Source organism: Rhinolophus hipposideros (genome assembly GCF_964194185.1).
Source record: "Rhinolophus hipposideros genome assembly, chromosome: 3".
Classification (NCBI taxonomy): Eukaryota; Metazoa; Chordata; class Mammalia; order Chiroptera; family Rhinolophidae; genus Rhinolophus; species Rhinolophus hipposideros.
Window position 1 is genome coordinate 13,130,372 of NC_138049.1, and position 19,088 is coordinate 13,149,459.

At 39.3% G+C, this 19,088-nt stretch overlaps 2 protein-coding genes across 17 annotated transcripts in view; both read left to right on the plus strand.

The window, feature by feature from the left end:
- The window catches only part of SYNE1 (spectrin repeat containing nuclear envelope protein 1), a gene marked incomplete at its 5' end in the record, with an annotated part of 420,585 nt that overhangs the window by 185,784 nt on the left and 215,713 nt on the right, over positions 1-19,088 (plus strand). For all 16 annotated transcript variants that reach the window (XM_081044694.1, XM_081044699.1, XM_081044700.1 and 13 more), the window contains 9 exons: positions 155-337; positions 2,882-2,983; positions 5,386-5,589; positions 7,539-7,746; positions 8,576-8,688; positions 10,022-10,227; positions 11,250-11,405; positions 14,200-14,491; positions 15,332-15,504. In XM_081044694.1, coding sequence (XP_080900820.1) covers positions 155-337; positions 2,882-2,983; positions 5,386-5,589; positions 7,539-7,746; positions 8,576-8,688; positions 10,022-10,227; positions 11,250-11,405; positions 14,200-14,491; positions 15,332-15,504 — 1,637 coding nt within the window. The remainder of the gene's footprint in view (positions 1-154; positions 338-2,881; positions 2,984-5,385; positions 5,590-7,538; positions 7,747-8,575; positions 8,689-10,021; positions 10,228-11,249; positions 11,406-14,199; positions 14,492-15,331; positions 15,505-19,088) is intronic.
- LOC308495893 (DNA-directed RNA polymerases I, II, and III subunit RPABC4-like) lies at positions 17,240-17,416 on the plus strand (the record flags this gene model as incomplete). Its single annotated transcript, XM_081044393.1, has 1 exon — positions 17,240-17,416. The coding sequence occupies one exon, from the start codon at positions 17,240-17,242 to the stop codon at positions 17,414-17,416; it is 177 nt and encodes a 58-aa protein (XP_080900519.1).

Below are 19,088 nucleotides of genomic sequence, written 5' to 3' on the forward strand. Positions count from 1 at the left end.
AGTTAGCTTGTCGTAATTTTTGTAAAACTTTGCTTTTCAGTCGGAATATAATTTTCTGATTAAGGAAGCATTGACATTTTTAATATGTTAGTGGGCAGAGAGCATCTTAAAGCCTCAGACTATTAGTGACATGAATTACATTTTTCTGTCCTAGGTATCAGAGAGAATTGAGGAAAACATGGATAAGCTGAGGGTAAGCCTGTCTATTTGGGCTGATGTACTCTCAAGCAAAGAAGAGATCGAAGGATGGTCAAACAATTCTGTTCCACAGCTGGCTGAAAACATCAGCAACCTGAATAACAGCCTGAGAGCAGAAGAATTTCTGAAAGAATTTGAGGTAAATCGACTACACTTTCATATGTGAGCTTGTGGTATATCATTGACCAGCATATTAAAAAACTGCATCCTTTTCTTAAAGTTCATTCTTCATTTTGAGACCTATGTGATTGTAACAAAATTCTTCACTACCTTTTGCTGTTTACTTGAAAGTGAATAGGCTATGGATAAGAGATTTTTTGCATTATTATCACTTTTTAGTTTGGGATGCTCTTAAAGTATTAATGGAAAAGTAAAAGCTCATAAAATGTATAATTTTTACCATTCATCTGAGAATATGGCATCTTCCTACTGGAAAACCAAATCGAAAGTGTTTATAATTCATTGACATTTAGCATCTATTTTTTTCTTCATCCAAACAAAATGTTCACTGAGTGGTTACCATGTGCTAAACACTTATGCTTAGTGCTGGGTTCTTCCACTTCCTTTTCAGAAATGGAATGAATGGAGATTGGAGTGTCACAGGCTTCCACAGAAAGTGGCCTTTTAAAATTCTAGTCACCAATTCGTTTTAAACTCCTTTTATTCCTGTTTCTTGCATTCATTTATTCATTCACTCATCAAATTCTTAATGAGCACCTAAAATATGTCCGGCAGCATCATAGACAAGAATGCAAGTATAATGGTAAAAGAGGTAAAGTCCCTACCCGCATGGTATTTACATCATTTACATTACAATATCTCTTATATATAAAATGTCAAGGAGTACTTGGGCTATGATGAGAAATGAAGCAAGGTAAGGGGAAATAGAGCGACAAGGGATAACCTGTCTCCCAGAACATATAACTGAGTGTACTCTGGGGAAGGCAGAAACTGCTCAGCATCATATGCTTGGTGCCCAGCACCAGCCCAGCACACATACATGAACGGGTGGATGACTATAATCTGAAATAATGCAGTTGAGTCATCTGTATTGCCTAAGCTATCTAACTGTCTTCAATGCAGAAAACATTCTAGAGATTGTTTCTATTTCTACGGACAAAGAGAAGTGGAGGAAATTATGCAGACTAAAAGTACAGTCGGGGCGGGATATCACCATTTCTTTAGTTATTATCTTCGATGTTCAATTAGCATCACAGGTCCAACAGCGGCGTGGGGTGGAATAGTGCCTGTGCCTCCTCGCAAAAGTCCATTATTACATGTTTAGGAATTTTGTGAGCCAGTGTTAAACGCAACCATTATTCAAAATTAAATTGTAAATCAATTTACAGTGAAATAAATTATATTAAAAACAAAGGTAATGAATGCTCAAAACATATCACTTCCTAATTATTACCCTCCGGTTACTATTACGTAGGCTCTTGAGTTACTGACATTTATTATATCTGCCTGCTGGAAATATTGTAGACTGGTGTGCTGCTGTGCCACTCTTCCAACTCCACATGCAGTGACATCATGTTGTAACTCAACATGTTGGTAAATGCTACAAATCACGGCCTGTTTTTTTTTTTTTTTGGAGAGCCAGTTATTAAACCCACATACACTACAGTCCTACTACTGACCTCTGGGACCCCTGGAGCCAGTGGGCATCAGACCCACATTCAAGATATCCAGGTGTAGTCACTCACAGACATGGGTGTTTAGGTCACTAACTGTCTGTGTGGTACACCAGCTAATGAAACCGGTGACCTAGATTCAGCTCATGCCCACCAGTGTCACTGACGCTGTGCAGGAAATTAAGTGCAGGTGTGTAGGTGTGATGCTTAATTGTCCAGCCTACTTCTGGAAAAGGCCAGTGGCCTGCCAGTTAGCTCATCACATCTTACTGGATAAGTAAATTACTTTCTGAGTTGGAGACATCAGGAGGTTTGTTACTGTCCACAAAACACCAAAATACGATATTTAAGTTGAAAGGGATACTTTATTAAATGTTCCTTTGTGGCCCCAAGTAACTAATGAAGTTTATAAGTGTTAATGAACTAATGAAGTTTATAAGTGTCTAATTTGCTTAGTAGTGTTTCTTTGATTATTTTTCTTCTTTTTGTGTTAGTGTTAGTGCAAAAAAAAGGGACAAACTATTAGGTGTCAATTTTTTAATTAACCTGAGTTTTGTTTTAACATCCTTTAAATTTTTATTTGAAAGATTTCTTATGTATTACATATAATCGGCAGTAATTAGGCATTCCTCATGTGTGTTTGCTTTGAAAGGCTTCCTCAAGAGTTTAATGCTGCCATAGTAACCAGTGATATTAATGCTAATGAATAAATGACAGTTAGCTATTCAAAGTCCTCACTGACTCAAGACGTTTGGTTAGCATTTAATTTTTTCCAGGAGGTTTTTTATTTTTTATTTTTGTCCCAATAAAAGAAGGTGGGAAGAACATTCTGCATACTTCCTCACATCCCAAGTGAAAGTTAATAGTGACATTTTCCCACATTCATAAATAATCATAACAATAAGAAAATAAAAAGAAACAGATTTTTTTTACCCTGTCTTGAAGATGGAACATTTTGACAGTTAACTCTTGAAATTATTAAATGCCAGATATAACCTGTCAATGTTTGAATTAATTATGCTGTTTTCCTTTGTGTTTTATCTTGGCAGTCTGAAGTTAAAAACAAAGCCTTGAAATTGGAAGAACTTCATTCCAAAGTTATTGATCTGAAAGAATTAACTAAAAATCCAGAAACACCACCAGATCTTCAGGTAAGCACTCAATCGGGTTTGTAATAATTACTATACACTAGACTCTCTCTGTCTCAAAAAAAGCATTTACATTCTTTATGTATTTATATATTAAAATGCATACATATGTATATATATATATATGCATTCTCATTGTTATAATCATCATAATTCCAAGAAAATACATGGACCTTATCATAAATGGTGGTTAAAATATTAACCTCTCTAGAACTCCTTGTGTTAGTATTAATAACATGTTTTCAATTCAGATATTAAAATGAGATTCGTTCTCTTTTTCCTTACTAAATTTTGGAAATAGAGTCATCCAGCTTGCTTCATGGACCGTCTTATGTCTAGACAGGAACAGAGACCATACTTATAAATGTTGCTATCCTCATTGATAGTTTTCTAATTCATCTACTCAGTGTTTGGGTTTGGAGGGATTACCACGGCAAATCTCCTTTCAAGGCCCATTAGGTGGCACAAATGCATAGGAACCGGGCGGCAGGCAGGGGAGAGGTCTGAGCAGGAAACCTGGGCTACTTCAGTGCTGGTGCCCTCGGAGCCTCCAGGTGGTGGGTCTGCTCTGGCGGCCAGCGCTGCAGGCTCCGGGCTACAGAAGCTGCAGCGTTCCTTTCACCTCTCTATTTGTTGCTGCCCTCATGGATTTTCTCTACCTTTTCTTTCTTCCTCTTGTGCCTTTGTCCTTTTTTTTATACTGTTTCTCATTAACCAATCATGCTATGACCTAAGATTGTGTTCCCATCAGTTAGCATAATTGGTGGGTGACACATATGTACCAGAATGTTAGCATTTCACCTGACACAAGAAGAGGCAGAATGGATGCTAATCACATAAAACTGAGAGGGAGCGCTTATGCATGTCACCTATTCTGAGGGTCTAAATGGACAACAGCTGGAAGATAGAGGCAGAAGACCTCTATCTTTTGCAGAAGATAGAGGCAGGGTGTTGGTAGAGAGCTCCTGTTTTACTCTGGTTTCTCACACATATACACATCTAGGCATACTCTAAGGTGTAGGGGTGCCTGGATCTTACTTCAAAATAGGGAGAAGGGTTTTAGTAGTATAATCGGGAGAACATGACAATGCCTCCTGCAGTTGGCGGACATAGGAATCTAATATCTAACTCCCTCAGACATACCTTAACATTGGGAGACAGGCTCGCTAATTGCTGATGTGTTTGCCACAGGACAAATGATTGTTTGGAGTGGCCTGCATCTCAGAGTCAGTTGGGGTGAATGCCAGAGTGTGACCTCTGACCCAGAAGTGAATGATGAGAGGAGAGGAAAGAAGAGAGTATCCATGTGTGATGTCTCAGGTTATCTAAGAAGGTTTTCTGGGGAATGAGAGGTCTCAGCAGCAAGAAGTTCAAGAGAGGCCCTCAGGCTGCAGGGGAAGGTGAAAACCAGACAGAAGTGCATTGTCGCATCTAGGGAGCCTCACTGGGAGGTCACAGCACTGAGGGGAGCCTCAGAAAAACCCACAAAGGCCTGTGAAAGGAGACAATGTGAACTGTTACCTGGCCTAGAAAGCACAGATTCCAGTCTTCTCATCAACCTGCTCGCTGCCTGAGCAAACCTGCAGGGCTCAGAGCTGTGCAAGATGGGGGAAGTGAAGAAAGAGGGAAGGAGGCACTTGGCCCCTTTCTCCACTATGGGCTTCCTGTTTGCAGCAGATGTGAGTTGAGGGGAGGGGGTGAGAAGTAAGAAAAAAGCCTTATCTTTAAGTTCAAATTTTTGATTATTTAATGGGGCTGGATGTTTTAATTGTGGAATTGAAACTGTGTATAACTTATCATGATTATAAGGACTTTTATTATCTGCGGGTCCAGAGATATCAATGGCCCTCCAGAAATCACTAATCCAGGAAGAGAGAACTAAACATTGCTGAACGTTTAAAAGTAGAAGACAAAAATAAATGATGAACGTCTAAGTATTACCTTGTCTTGTACACCTGAAACTAATAAATTAAAAAAGAAAAAGAAAAAAAAAAAAAGAAAAGCTCTTTACGACGAAATCCTATAGCGATATTTGTCCAAAGTAGTGGCTACATCACAGCGAACATGTGTGAGCATTTCCCAGGCAAAATGAAGAGCAGGTTTTTGGTCACCTCCCAAGTAGCTCTGCAAAGTCTAGCTCTGTTTTTGAAATGCCGTCTCGTATATTCCCTGGAACCTCAAACTGCCACTTTAGCGACCCACGTTAACTGTAATCCTTACTCTTTCCATTTTCTCATCACTTGAAATATTTGGCAGCTTGTACCCACTGGTTTTCCTTCTTAGAAAAATTGAATGAGCATTCACAGTTAGGCTTATGTGTTTTTAGTTAAGCTACACATCAACGGAATTCCTAGGAAATGAGGGTCTGGTAGTCATAGATTTTAATGAAATCTTACTTTGTTTAGTTTATAGAAGCAGACTTAAGGCAGAAACTGGAACATGCCAAAGAACTTACTGAAGAAGCAAAAGGAACCTTGAAAGATTTCACTGCTCAGAGTACACAAGTGGAGAAATTTATTAATGACATAACAACCTGGCTGACAAAATTAGAAGAATCCTTAATGAACGGTGCCCAAAGTGAAACCTGTGAAGGGCTGAAGAAAGGAAAGGTAGGTAACCAACTATCATTAAGTGTTTGCATTTCAGTAGAAATATCTGGTCACCTGTTTTGTGGTGACTATTAATATAATCAAAATATGCATATAACCTTTGCTCTCATTTACCCATGTTAACAACAGACACAGCAAAGTAAGTAACAGGTGAAGAGTTAAATGCAAAATGAATAATCTGAAAACAGAATACATGCATTGCTGTAGAGTCTGCTCATAGGCTATACTTTATTATTATTATTGTTATTATTTTTAGTAAGAGGGTGGCATCTATAGAATTGTTGAATGCCCGTGAATTTTCAACTGTACCAAATAGTTTATTTTGGGTTTTTTTTTTAAGATTTTTTTTGGGGGGAAGGGGAACAGGACTCTATTGGGGAACAGTGTGTACTTCCAGGCCTTTTTTCCAAGTCAAGTTGTTGTCCTTTCAGTCTTAGTTGTGGAGGGCGCAGCTCAGCTCCAGGTCCAGTCCCTGTTGCTAGTTGCAGGGAGCGCAGCCCACCATCCCTTGCGGGAGTCGAGGAATCGAACTGGCGAACCTGTGATTGAGAGCCCGCGCTCCAACCAACTGAGCCATCCGGGAGCTGAGCAGCAGCTCAGCTCAAGGTGCGTGTTCAATCTTAGTTGCAGGGGGCGGAGCCCACCATCCCTTGTGGGACCCTTGAGGAGTTAAAGCCGGCAACCTTGTGGTTGAGAGCCTGCTGGCCCATGTGGAAATCAAACCGGCAACCTTTGGCATTAGGAGCACGGAGCTCCAACCATCTGAGCCATCGGGCCGGCCCCTACCAAATAGTTTTTCATAAATTTTTTTATTGGTCAGTATGATTGCTTTCATCTAGAGAAGGACATTAAAAAAAAAATGCAAAAACAAAACACAGGGCCGGCCCGTTGGCTCAGGCGGTTAGAGCTCCATGCTCCTAACTCCAAGGGCTGCTGGTTCGATTCCCACATGGGCCAATGGGCTCTCAACCACAAGGTTACCAGTTCAATTCCTCGAGTCCCACAAGAGATGGTGGGCAGCACCCCCTGTAACTAAGATGGAACACGGCACCTTGAGCTATGCTGCCGCTGAGCTCCCGGATGGCTCAGTTGGTTGGAGTGCATCCTCTCCACCACAAGGTTGCCGGTTCGACTCCTGCAAGGGACGGTGGGCAGCGCCCCCTGCAACTAGAAAACGTCAACTGGACCTGGAGCTGAGCTGAGCCCTCCACAACTAAGACTGAAAGGACAACAACTTGAAGCTGAACCAGCACCCTCCACAACTAAGATTGAAAGGACAACTTGACTTGGAGAAAAAGTCCTGGAAGTACACACTGTTCCCCAATAAAGTCCTGTTCCCCTTCCCCAATAAAATGAAAAAAAAAAACACAGTTGAGAAAACATCCCACTTTCATGTCATCTGTCCATTTTCATAGGTGACATTCCTGATTAACTCTCTGTAAAGCTTGTGAGTTGAGTCGACTTTTCAACATATGTGATCTATTCTCTTTTATTATGTTTTCTTACTGTACTTTAGACTAAGGACATACATTTTTAAATTAAATACTGGTGCTTTTGGTGTGGCCTATGACCCTAAAACAAGGCCCTAATAGCCCACTGAAGAATATGAAATTAACAGAGTGTAGTAATAGTTTCTAATCAACTCACTAAACCTAAGCTCATGGGCTGGAATCTGTAAGGATCTATTCAATTTGTTTGAAATCCTAGACTATAACTCAAATCCCAGCTACCTCTTAATAGCTGTTTGTAGTTGTTACCTAGGAGAACTGGACAAAATTCTCAAAGAATCAACACAGATCACACAGACACACAACAAAATCTCACGAAAGTGTACAGATGCTGAATGGATTTCAACAGCATCAATTTTCACGACCAGTTCCATAGTGGAATAGATGGAATATTTCTCTTGAATGTGATGAACATCCTCATGGCATACTTTTATTCCATAGGAAATACAAAAAGAACTTCAAAGTCAGCAAAGAAACATCAGCTCCACCCAAGAAAATCTCAATAGTTTGTGTCGCAAATACCATTCAGCTGAGCTGGAGAGCCTGGGCAGCGCCATGACTGGGCTGATAAAGAAACATGAAGCTGTGAGCCAGTTGTGCTCCAAAACGCAGGCCAGCCTCCAGGATTGTCTGGAAAAACACTTCAATGGTGAGCTCTGGCAGACCTTAGCATGAATAGTTTGTTTATAAGAAAGAACCCAAACCAAATGCTGCATAGAAACTGCCAGCAAAAGTTTGCAAAACTTTCCAGAAGAATATCACTTTAAATTCAGTTGTGCACTGAGATTTGGGCAGTAGAAGTGTTATGCTTGGGCTTTCTCCCTAAGCAAATTTTTTTTCTTTTTCTCCCTGATAAAGTAAGAGTCCACTATTGATGATTCTGAATTTCATCTAGATTGTCTACATGTGGCTCATTAGTGTGCAAAATTCCATCCAGTGCTATGATGAAGTGACAGCAAGTGTGAATATTAGGAGCGGCCAGGAAACACAGCAGCCATGTAACACAAGAAATTGCCAACTGTATGTCGCTAACCCAGCTTCCCCCAGGCCTGAGCCAGCACTCTGATGTAGATGCATAATAACTCCATGTCAACTTGGTGGAATGAGGAGATGATTCCTCCTTTTGCCACAAAAATGGCTTTAACACCCTAGAGCCTTTCTCCCTTTGTACTCTGACATATTTAGGCAATTAATTTCTTTCTTTACCAAAAGAAAGAAGCACAAGGGGAAAACAGACATTTTTAGGAATACAAGTTTCTTTTTCAGTCTTTTCTCCAAGATAATTTCTCAGTGCTACCATGAACAGTCATGATTGCAGATCATGCTGTGTCATAGTCTATGTTATTATTATTTTCTTTTTGGAATATTCGGTAAGGCAAGCAGCTATGGACTAAAGGCCAGAACTAATTCACTGTGGTCGTCCTGGGAGCTCATTCAATATTTTTGGATGTATTTCTCATTTTCCTTATTTTCAAAAGAGTCTATGCAGGAATTCCAAGAGTGGTTTTCTGGAATAAAAGCAGCAGCAAAAGAATCATCAGATCGAACTGGTGACAGCAGAGTCCTAGAGGCAAAGCTCCATGACCTTCAGGTACCGAAGCTGGCATTGCTTTTGCTTCTTCTCCAAATTGCCATTCGAGTCAGACCTAAATCGTCTCCTTTTCCAAATCTTATTTTATTCAAACTTTTCTTCTTCCTTATGAGAATTCAATTCCTTGAGTCCGAAGGAGATAGGCAATATGAAAAGTAAGTTGAAATAGTAAGTTATAGCTACAGAATTTCTCGATCCCTTTTCTCTCTCTTTTAGCCTATTAATCAATCATTCTTTGGAACTTACTCAAAACTAAAGTTAACTTTAATTTCTATAGCAGTGAAAGCATAAATAATTATATCTATTTTACGTTACTATCATGGAAAAGTTTTTAAAAGAAGACATCACTTACGTTTTTTAATAGCCCGTCGTCTAAATTTGGAGCTCAGATATATTCAAATTAAAGCAATAGGTAGTATAGATGTTATGGGTTTTACTGACTATGAAAAATGTATGAATTCAGGGAAGAGAAGGCCATAGTGAAGTTAAGAAATGATTGACAGAAGACTGGTTTAAATTGAGTTTTGGCTAAATTTCTCAAGCAGCTAATCTGAGCAAAGCACTGTGCTAAGTATTGTAAAAATAAATTTTAAAAAATTAATGGGAACATGAGGATTTTGTGGCCTCATGGTATTAAGAGATAACACATTAGCAGTCAGGGTAGGAAGATCCTTATGATAAAGGAAACTAGTTTTGCGGGAGCCAGGGTGAATTCAGCTGTGGAATTGTGTCTCTTGAAGGCTTAAGATGCAGTGGAACTCCACAAGAAAAGTCTGAGTACCAATTGCACGTGCTACCTGGAACTCAGGGACGAGGCCAGGCTAGCACAGCAGTTCTGGGGTTCTTTTGCTCTGTGGAAGCCGTGCCCATGCTTAAGATCTTCCAAGAAAGAGGTGCATACCAAGAAAAGAAGGGATCTGAAGTCAGGATATTACGTGCAGGGGGTGTCAGCGGAGGGGGCGGGCAGTTAGGTAGTTAGAAGATGTCACACTCACCAGGTAAAGAGGTGAGGCCTGGACTGGGTTGATATGGTAAGAATGGGGACAAACTGAGAACAAGACCTGGATGAGAACATCCTCCTTTCCAGCCTGACAATGTTCACAGTTTGTCCCCAGTGGTTCCAATGTCTGGCTGGCACTGTCCTCAATTATGAGCCTTAAGTATATCCAATTGTATACCTCATTCCCACTCCAGGCTTCTTAAAGCTTTTCTTCCTTTGGCCTCTATTTTCTTTCTCTTGCTCTACTCTCTCGGAATTGTAATTAATGTTCCCATGCACCAGGATCTTGGAATAATAGCAAATATTTTACATTACCTTTATTTCCTGAAACAGAACGTTTTGGACTCAGTCAGCGATGGGCAGAGCAAGCTTGATGCTGTGACTCAAGAAGGACAAACTTTGTATGCACATTTGTCTAAACAGATTGTCAGTAGCATTCAGGAACAAATTACAAAAGCTAATGAAGAGTTTCAAGCGTTTCTGAAACAATGCCTTAAAGACAAACAGGCTCTTCAAGACTGTGCTTTAGAACTTGGGAGGTAGGTTGTTTTGATATGGGTCGATTTCATTATGCACAGAATATGTTTTCAAAGACCGAGAAAAAAGAGCCATTGTGAATAAACGAATAATCTTTGAAAGTGTGAGTTTAAAGGAGAATAAGCTTTGACTTTAAGTACCAGTTCATACTAGAACAATGATTGATTGCTTGGACACTGATGATATCATTTGCCTGTATTTTCTACATAGAAAAAGAAAGGAATTACATTCACTGCTAGTCATTGTAAACGACATAATACATGCATTTTTTTTTTTTGGTCTATTTAAGTAAATCAAGATATTAGAGCTCTGACACCCAGGTTTTAAGTTATCTAAGTCTTTTCCTTTTATCTACTTCTGATGGGTCATTTCGTGGCAAAAAGCACCTATTGGATACGTGTGAATCAAGATTACAATCAGGAAACTATGCCAACATGGCTGACTATAAAATTAGAAAGAAAAAACGAAACTCATTACTAGGGAGGAAAAAGATGTCATTATAATCTAAACAACTCTCTGGTGCTGGAATAATTTGCCTGACTCTTGTCCATGTTTCTCAGAGAACTTACCCAATTTTCAAAACTTAGAGACCCTGTGTTCCTGTCCCGAATTCAAATCCCATAGGATGCAAAGACAGAGATGACTTTCCCTTTTTCTCCCAGCGCTTCCATAGCCTCATTTATCTGTGGGCCCCAATTCGGGGTCTTTGTAGTTAAGACCCAAAGTCAAGTGCGTGTTGACATGGGAATCTTGCTGGTAATTACCACCCATGATTGATGACCAGGTAATCAATTCTCCAAGAAAGGGTGATTCTTTTTGGCTTGGATCTCAAGAGAAATTTCCATGATTTGTCATTTCGTTACTGAAATAAGTGAAAATTCAATGGGCTTCTTGTTGAGTTTTCTTCCATACTTGAAAATTCATGCGCTCTTAAATGCCATAGACATTGTGACCTCAGATATTAGAATTTATTTATTACAATGAGCCCATAAGCATCTCTCTAAGGTGTTTTCCTTTACTTTAGCTTTGAGGATCAGCACAGAAAACTGAACTTATGGATCCGTGAAATGGAGGAAAGGTTAAGTACAGAAAACTTAGGAGAGAGTAAACAGCACATTCCTGAGAAGAAAAATGAAGTCCATAAAGTTGAAATGTTTCTGGGAGAACTACTGGCTGCCAGGTATGGTGCTGGAACGGAATAGTCCTTTCCCTCCAAACTAGTTTATGTTTGTCTAGTTGGTTAGTTATTGGGTTTGGTTGTTAGTGGGTTGGTAGTTGTGTATGTTTCTATCCTTGAATGTCTAGAATATAAGTGATTGTGCCGTATTTTTGATAACAGTGTAGTATTCTGGAGAGGAGCATAGGGATAGAAGTAAGGAGATGGTCTGCATCCCGTTTCCTCCTTCCTTTGCTCAACAGGTTGGACAGGCCACTAATTTCCTATATTTCTTGATATTAGCCTTTAAGCATTGTGTTGGTGATGATGGTGATGATGATGATTGATGATGATCAGAGGTTATTATAAGGATATAAGTGATTGAAAGATACTCTTCATTTACAAAAATAATGCCGTAGATCCCAATTTCTGTATAATCTTTATACAAGTACACTCCAGCCTCCAGTCCCATTTACAATCCACCCCATCCTCATAATATTTTTAGTGAAACAGAAAGTGTGGTCATTAAGCCCCAACTGTCTTGGAGGTTCCTCTTCTCCACTGGAATATGTGTCTCTTCATTGCTTCCCAACTGAGCAAATGATTCTGGCTTCTTTCCCAGGCCAAGTTCTCTGGCCCGACCTCCAGGGCTTTGCTCCCTAAATTCATGCTCCACCCCTGGCATTTTCAGTTGCTTCATTGGAACTCCTCCATTGCAAGATGGAACCCTGTCCAATTTGACCCACAACTCCTTAACTGTCCTCTTAAGGAGCAGATGCACTCGTCTGTGAAGCTGCAAGGCTAACTGCCAGCCTGCTTAATCAGAGAAATGAGCAACATTGATCAACTGAGTAAAAATTGCCTAATTCAGATTAGACTCATCCCGTTTTCTCCAAGTCCTCTTTTTGGTCAGACATGCTGAGTAGTCCTTCTCTTTAAAAACAAACTTGTAAGCAAATGCACAAACAGAACCCACACTGAAAACTATTGTTGGTGTGCTAGTTTGAGGACTATTATAAAATTGCCCTGGAATGGTTTGGTCCCACCTCTGTGAGCCCGTACCATGGGATAAACGTTTTGCTGACTCTATGCTCCCCACCCGCTATGGTGAGTTTCTCAGGGCCAGAAGCCATTGGGTCATTATCGTCTTTCTATTACCATTGTCCACTATAGTGCCACAAAAATAGAAAATATTTGCTGCATTAACAGAAAAGCATTATTCTAACTATATAACTTTCTGAAAATTGTACTATACTTTATTTACTTTTAAAACCTTGACTTTTGTCCAGCTATAACATAACATGGCCAGACTTACTTCTTTCTTCCTTCCAAATTTTTTAAATTACATATTCTTCGTGAGCTGTTACTCTCTAATATTCCAGGACCAGATGCTAAGAGTCCGTAAGTGTGTTTGCTCCCAGGTTCCTTCCATCTGACTGCTTCTGTCCCTTGTTTGCTCCTCCCATTCCTCTATAGTTTTGTTTTTGTTTGTTTGTTTATTTATTTGTTTTTTGTTTTCATCATCATATTTCCAGTATTTCACATATCTTGGGGAGAATCCCCTATATATTTTTTAAAAGTACCCAAGACTTGAGAATCCTTGAATATTTATCATCTAAATATCTAAGCAATTCTTCTAAGCAATTCTTCTTGTGACAAGTGATACCTGTTGTCTTGAATTATTATTTAACTCACATTATTGCTTAAGCCACTTTGTTGTCTCACCAGATTACAAGAATAAAAACTGTATTTGAGAGTATGTGACATTGTATAAGTGTTACATATCTCACAAAAGCTGTTTAGGATGCTATTTACATAGTAGCTGCTCAGAAAAAAGAATTGAGACATTGAAGGAGACAGACTTCCCATCCTTTTCTTAGTACTCACAACAGTTTGTGTTCAGACATCTGCACCTTCCCTTCTGTTATCCCAGACAGTTTCTGATAGATGTGCTGATCTGAATTCAGAACCTGTAAAACAGGATGAAGCCAACCCAGCCATACAGGATTGTATTTTCCCTCGAGCTGATTAACATAACTCCAACCTGAGATGAGCAAGAAACCTGAGATATAAGGACACCCTTAATAAGCTCTCATAAAATTGCCTTTTTAAAAGATTTTTCTTTTCTTTTCTTTTTTTTTTTTTTTTTTTGCATTTTATCTCTGCCAAACATTGTGTTGGGTCCTGGGGACATGAGATGAATGTAATCAAAAGGCTTCTAGAAAGCGAAAGCCTTGTGGATTGAGAAAGACCGGCAGGGTGTAGGAGGTGACAGAGCAATCCAGGGCAGAAGGTACACAGAGGAGACCTGTGCTCTCCACCCTCCCCGGAGTCACCACGATGCTGCCCAGGGATATGAGCCCGCACTGAGCTTTCGGGACAACTAGGAAAGAAGTGGGGATGAGCAGAAAGGTTTTCACAAAGGAGGACCCTCCACGTGTGTATAAAACAGCAGAGTGTTGGGGAAACTTCAGTGAGCTGTTCATGAGGAGAGTATTAGCTAGGAATGGAGAGATGCTACAGAAAGACTGGAGAGGCAGGCCTGGGCCGTTCTCTGAAGTGAATTCCTGGTAAATAATATGCTGGGCTTGGATCCAGGCACAGCACGGAGTGAATCATATCCCCAGATGTATGTTGACTACATTCGGGGAAACCTAAGAGAATCGGGTGGCCGGCACAATCCGGGATCTTCATTTTCAAGGCATGTCAGCTGTGAGCTCTTGTCTGGATACTGCTCCAATGTCAACAACCATTTGTCATGCCCTCCGCTGAGCTCCAGACTGTCAAAGTTAATTTTTTTTTTTTCTGTTTTCTTTAGAGAGTCTCTCGATAAGCTTTCCCAGAGAGGGCAGCTTCTCAGTGAAGAAGGCCACGGTGCTGGGAAAGAAGGGCGCCTGTGCTCCCAGCTGCTCACGAACTACCAGAACTTACTCAGAATGACCAAAGAGAAACTCCGCAGCTGCCAGCTGGCCCTGCAGGAGCATGAAGCGCTGGAGGAAGCCCTGCAGAGCATGTGGTCCTGGGTGAAAGACGCTCAAGACAAACTGTCCTGTGCAGAGAGCACCATCGGAAGCAAAGACACCTTGGAAAAACGGCTCGTGCAAATACAGGTACGCGTGGCACTGGCTAGACGCCAACAGTTTCCGAAGACTAATTTCATGAGATTCACAAGTGTTTGAGTTGGCTCGTAATCATTCCATGGTCCTCCAAATGAGGGTTATGTGGGCAAAATGGAGAAACTGGGCAAAAAGGATTTAGAGTGGTCATTTTCCCCCTTTGTAGAGGAATATTTTTGTTTTAATACTTTTAAAATATTTTCTTTAATTTTATTTAGTAAATATTCAGCAAATGTTATGAAATAAATGCCTCCTTTACTCTAAGCACTATGTAAGCTGCTGGGCATGTAAAGATAAATAACAATCCTTGCTTTCTAGGAGTGCAAATCAGTGGGAGAGACAAACCTGTAAGTTGTTAGTTGCAGGGTGTCATGTATGTAGGAGCCTTGATTGAAGCAAACAGAGGTGTGTTGAAAGCGCAAAGTAGACCACCTACACAGACTATAGTCCCTGAAGGGGACCTTGAAAGACAAGAATTAGCTAGGCAATGAAAATTAGGGAACTATTAGATTTTCGACAAGTGCATCTTAATTTTCAAACTAATTTCTCTCTACTCTGAAACTCAATTTTAGTAGTTACAACGTCTAGGCTAGTGACCCAAAATTTTACAGGAATTTAATTGGAGTTCATCTTTGACTTCTGGCCTCTTGGATACCTAATATTTAAGTCAAGTATTATATTGCAGTGGGGTCTAGAGTTTGTTGTTGTTGCTGTTCTCATTTTAAGGTGAGGAAGGTATTTCCTACCTTGATTCTCATGGGAAACATAACTGTTTTCAAAAATATCCGAAGGCTTTAATGTTTCTCCTGACACGTGTTCACTCTTCCTTCATAGGATATTCTTCTGATGAAAGGGGAAGGGGAAGTTAAGCTGAATATGGCCATTGGCAAAGGGGAACAGGCCTTGAGAAGCAGCACCACAGAAGGCCAGAAGGCGATTCAGGCTCAGCTGCAGACCCTTACAGATGTGTGGGCTAACATCATGAGCTCCTCCGTCCGTGCTCAGAGGTACAAAGAGTATTTTTAGTGTTCCTTTGTCTAAATGACACCCGGTGGCTCAGTAAAATGATGGAGCAGTGCTGAGGGTATCTGTGGTAGAGTTATCAAGCGTATGATGTTAGCTGATTACATGCATGCCTGTCTTTGTAATGGCAAAGACTGGTTTTGTTTGTTTGTTTCCTTGGTGTGTGTGTGTGTGTGTGTGAGAGAGAGAGAGAGAGAGAGAGAGAGAGAGAGAGAGAGAGAGAGAGAGAGAGAGAGAGAGAGAGATTTATATCTCCCCTAATATCTTCCATGGGATCTTTCACACAACATGAGCTCAGTAAAATACCCCTTTCAATTCATCAAAGCAAGGATATATGGTCTTTAATAACTTGAAAATGTTTTTGCTTTTTAAAGGAGCATCAGGGAAATTAAGTGGTTGGCAGCTGTTAAGCTTAAGTATAAATCTTTTTCTCAACCCAAAGTAATAATATCACCCACATTGGGTTGTGGAAATGTGTGGGAGTTTTCGATTGTCACAGGGATGGGGGCATCCCATGGAGGCCAAGAGAGCTAACCTCCTTCAGTGCGTGGGACATTCTCACACACGGAACAGTTAGCCCACCCAGGACGCCTGTTGAGCCCCTGTAGAGCCCGTGTAGGGAAGCACGGCACCTGATGAGAACGTAGAGAAGACACTGATTGTTATACCAGGTGTCAGCGTTGCTGCTACATTTTTGAGTTGAAGATTTTCATCTCCCTCCCAGTTCTCAGAGCATCCACAAATAATCTGGCTGGCTTGTTGGCCTAATGACCTTCAGTCAGAATAATATTAAATTACATTCCAGGAGCCATATTCTGAAGGTTAAATCTCCAAAAAAGTGTGTGCTCAATATGATCATAATAAATAGTAGATAAATAAAAGATTAAAGTTCATCACAGAACAAAACAAAACACGCTGCAATTACCCACTGCAATGTAAACAATGAACCATGGTTTCAACTAAAATTTGGAAGGTGGTTTTATTTTCTTCTTTAATATGGAGCTCACAGAGTGATTGCCAAAGTCAGCAGGATGTTGAATCTTGGTAATAACTCATATCAGCAAAGAAAAAAAAATCAGATCTTATGGTTCTATTTTCTATATGACAGACCAAACTTCCCAATGCTGGGCAATAGGCCAGCTTCATAAGTGAGCAGGAATATGGGTGAATATTTTTCAGATGTTGGAATAAAATATGAAATATAAAACGTTGATTCAAATCCTTGATTCTCCTCTTCAGCGAGACATTAAACTTGACAACTACATATTGAGCAGTAGCAGTGTTCAAATCGTTGGGCTAAAACAATGAAACAAAACAAAGTATGTTTTGCCCTCTAAGTGCTCAGCGGGGAGGGGAGGGTACATTCCAGAAACTCTCTGACTCAGATGGTGTTACTAAGACACTGTGGGACTGTAGAAGAACACAGGGCCTGGGTGGCTGATGGGGAGATGAGCTTGATTTAGACTTTCTAGAAAATTCTTTGAGGAAAGGATAAGACTTCAGGCGTGTATGATGAGCTTTCTATGCATGCAAAAGAGAATTTGAGCAAATGCCAGAAGTACATTTCCTGCAGCTATAACTCCAGGATCATAGGATTGTATGCAAGGGAAGCGAGGAGAGGTTGCTGAAGAGGAGTCTAGAATAGTTTGTAACAACAATGAGCTGCAATCTGGAAGGGCGGTGTGTGATGAGTTTGTGTGTGCTAAGTGGGGACAAACAATGGATACCCAGAAGGATGATCAACCCCCAAAGCAGCAGCCAATGATACATGTCTGTGGAGAATGTCACACAGAAAGTGAAATGAAATCCAGGGATCTAATCAGATACAGAGAATGTGGATACAGAATAATGTACGAGAAAAGGACTAAAAGATTGGTGGGTTTTGATGCTCAGTAAAACATGAAATTCAGAGGAATATCTTTGTATGCAGATTTGCTGTTAATGTTGTATAGCTTTTGATTGGTATACTTACCTTTATGAATACAATTATATACACATGATTCATTTTAAAAACCATATTGTATTTAGGTATCTATTAATAGCTTTTATAAAAAATATTTTTTGTTCAATTAAAAAAATAGTTTGTAAAGCTGAATGCTTTAAAATGTTAAAATGCCAGCCTGGAGAGCCTTTTTTTTTTTTTTTAACAATTAAGTCATATATATATATATATATATATATATATATATATATATATGTATATTTGTTTCAGATGTACAAAAGAACATAATAATTAGACATTTACACCTAACTAAGTGATAACCCCAACAAGTCTATTACCCATCTGACGTCGAACATACCGTGTTTTCCTGAAAGTAAGACCTAGCTGGACAATCAGCTCCAATGCGTCCCTTGGAGCAAAAATCAATACAAATCCCGGTCTTATTTTACTATAATATAAGACTAGATCTTATATAATATAATGTAATGTAATGTAATGTAATACCGGTCTTATATTAATTTTTGCTCCAAAAAAACCCACTAGAACTGCTTGCTCAGCCAGGTCTTATTTTTTCAGGGAAACATGGTAGCTATTACAATACCATTGACTATATTCCCTATGCTATATTTTACATCCTGTGGAATATATCTTTATTATAGTTGACATTCGATATTATTTTATATTAGTTTCAGGTGTACAGTGTAGTGGTTAGGGATTTATATAATTTATGCAGTGATTCCCCAGATAAGTCTGATACCCACCCGACACCATACATACATAGTTTTCACATTACTGACTACATTCTTCATACCGTATTTCACATCCCTGTGATTATTTTGTGACTACCAATTTGTACTTCCTAATACCTTTATCTTTCTCATCCATTTCCCCAACCACCTTCCCATCTAGCAACCATCAGTTCGTCCTCTGTATGAGACTATTTCTGTTTTGCTTGTTCATTTATTCTGTTATTTAGATTTTACATATAAGTGAAATTATATGGTATTTGTCTTTTTTTGACTGACTTATTTCACTTAGCATAAGAGCTAGATGCATCCGTGTTGTTTCAAATGATAAAATTTCATTCTTTTTACGGCACAGTAATACGCCTGGAGAGCCTTTTACTTGACTATCAGGAGAGCTACTTACTTGATTATTATATCTGTGACTATATTTCTTATAAATACATTAAGTATTCATTCTTTCATATATTTAACACTAAACATTTTATATTGTGTGTGTATATATGTATATATATATATACATATATATACATATGTGTTGTGTGTATATATATATATATACACATATATATATATACATATATATATGTATGTATATGTATATATCCATCCCTAACTGAAAATTAATTGAATGATATTATTTACCCAGGAAAAATACCCTAAATTTTAAATTCCTGTCAAATAATTGTATCTAACTTTAATAAGATAAACTGAGCCCAAGAAAATTAAGAACTGATATATATTAAATAAAATGTAATTGATGCCCAGTGCTAATTCTTAACAATATAACACATAAATTTGCCTGTTTCTTTAGGACAATTAGCATTTGGAAGACAAATCTCCAGATGCATATATGCCTGCAACATCTTCCTTAAATTTTGAC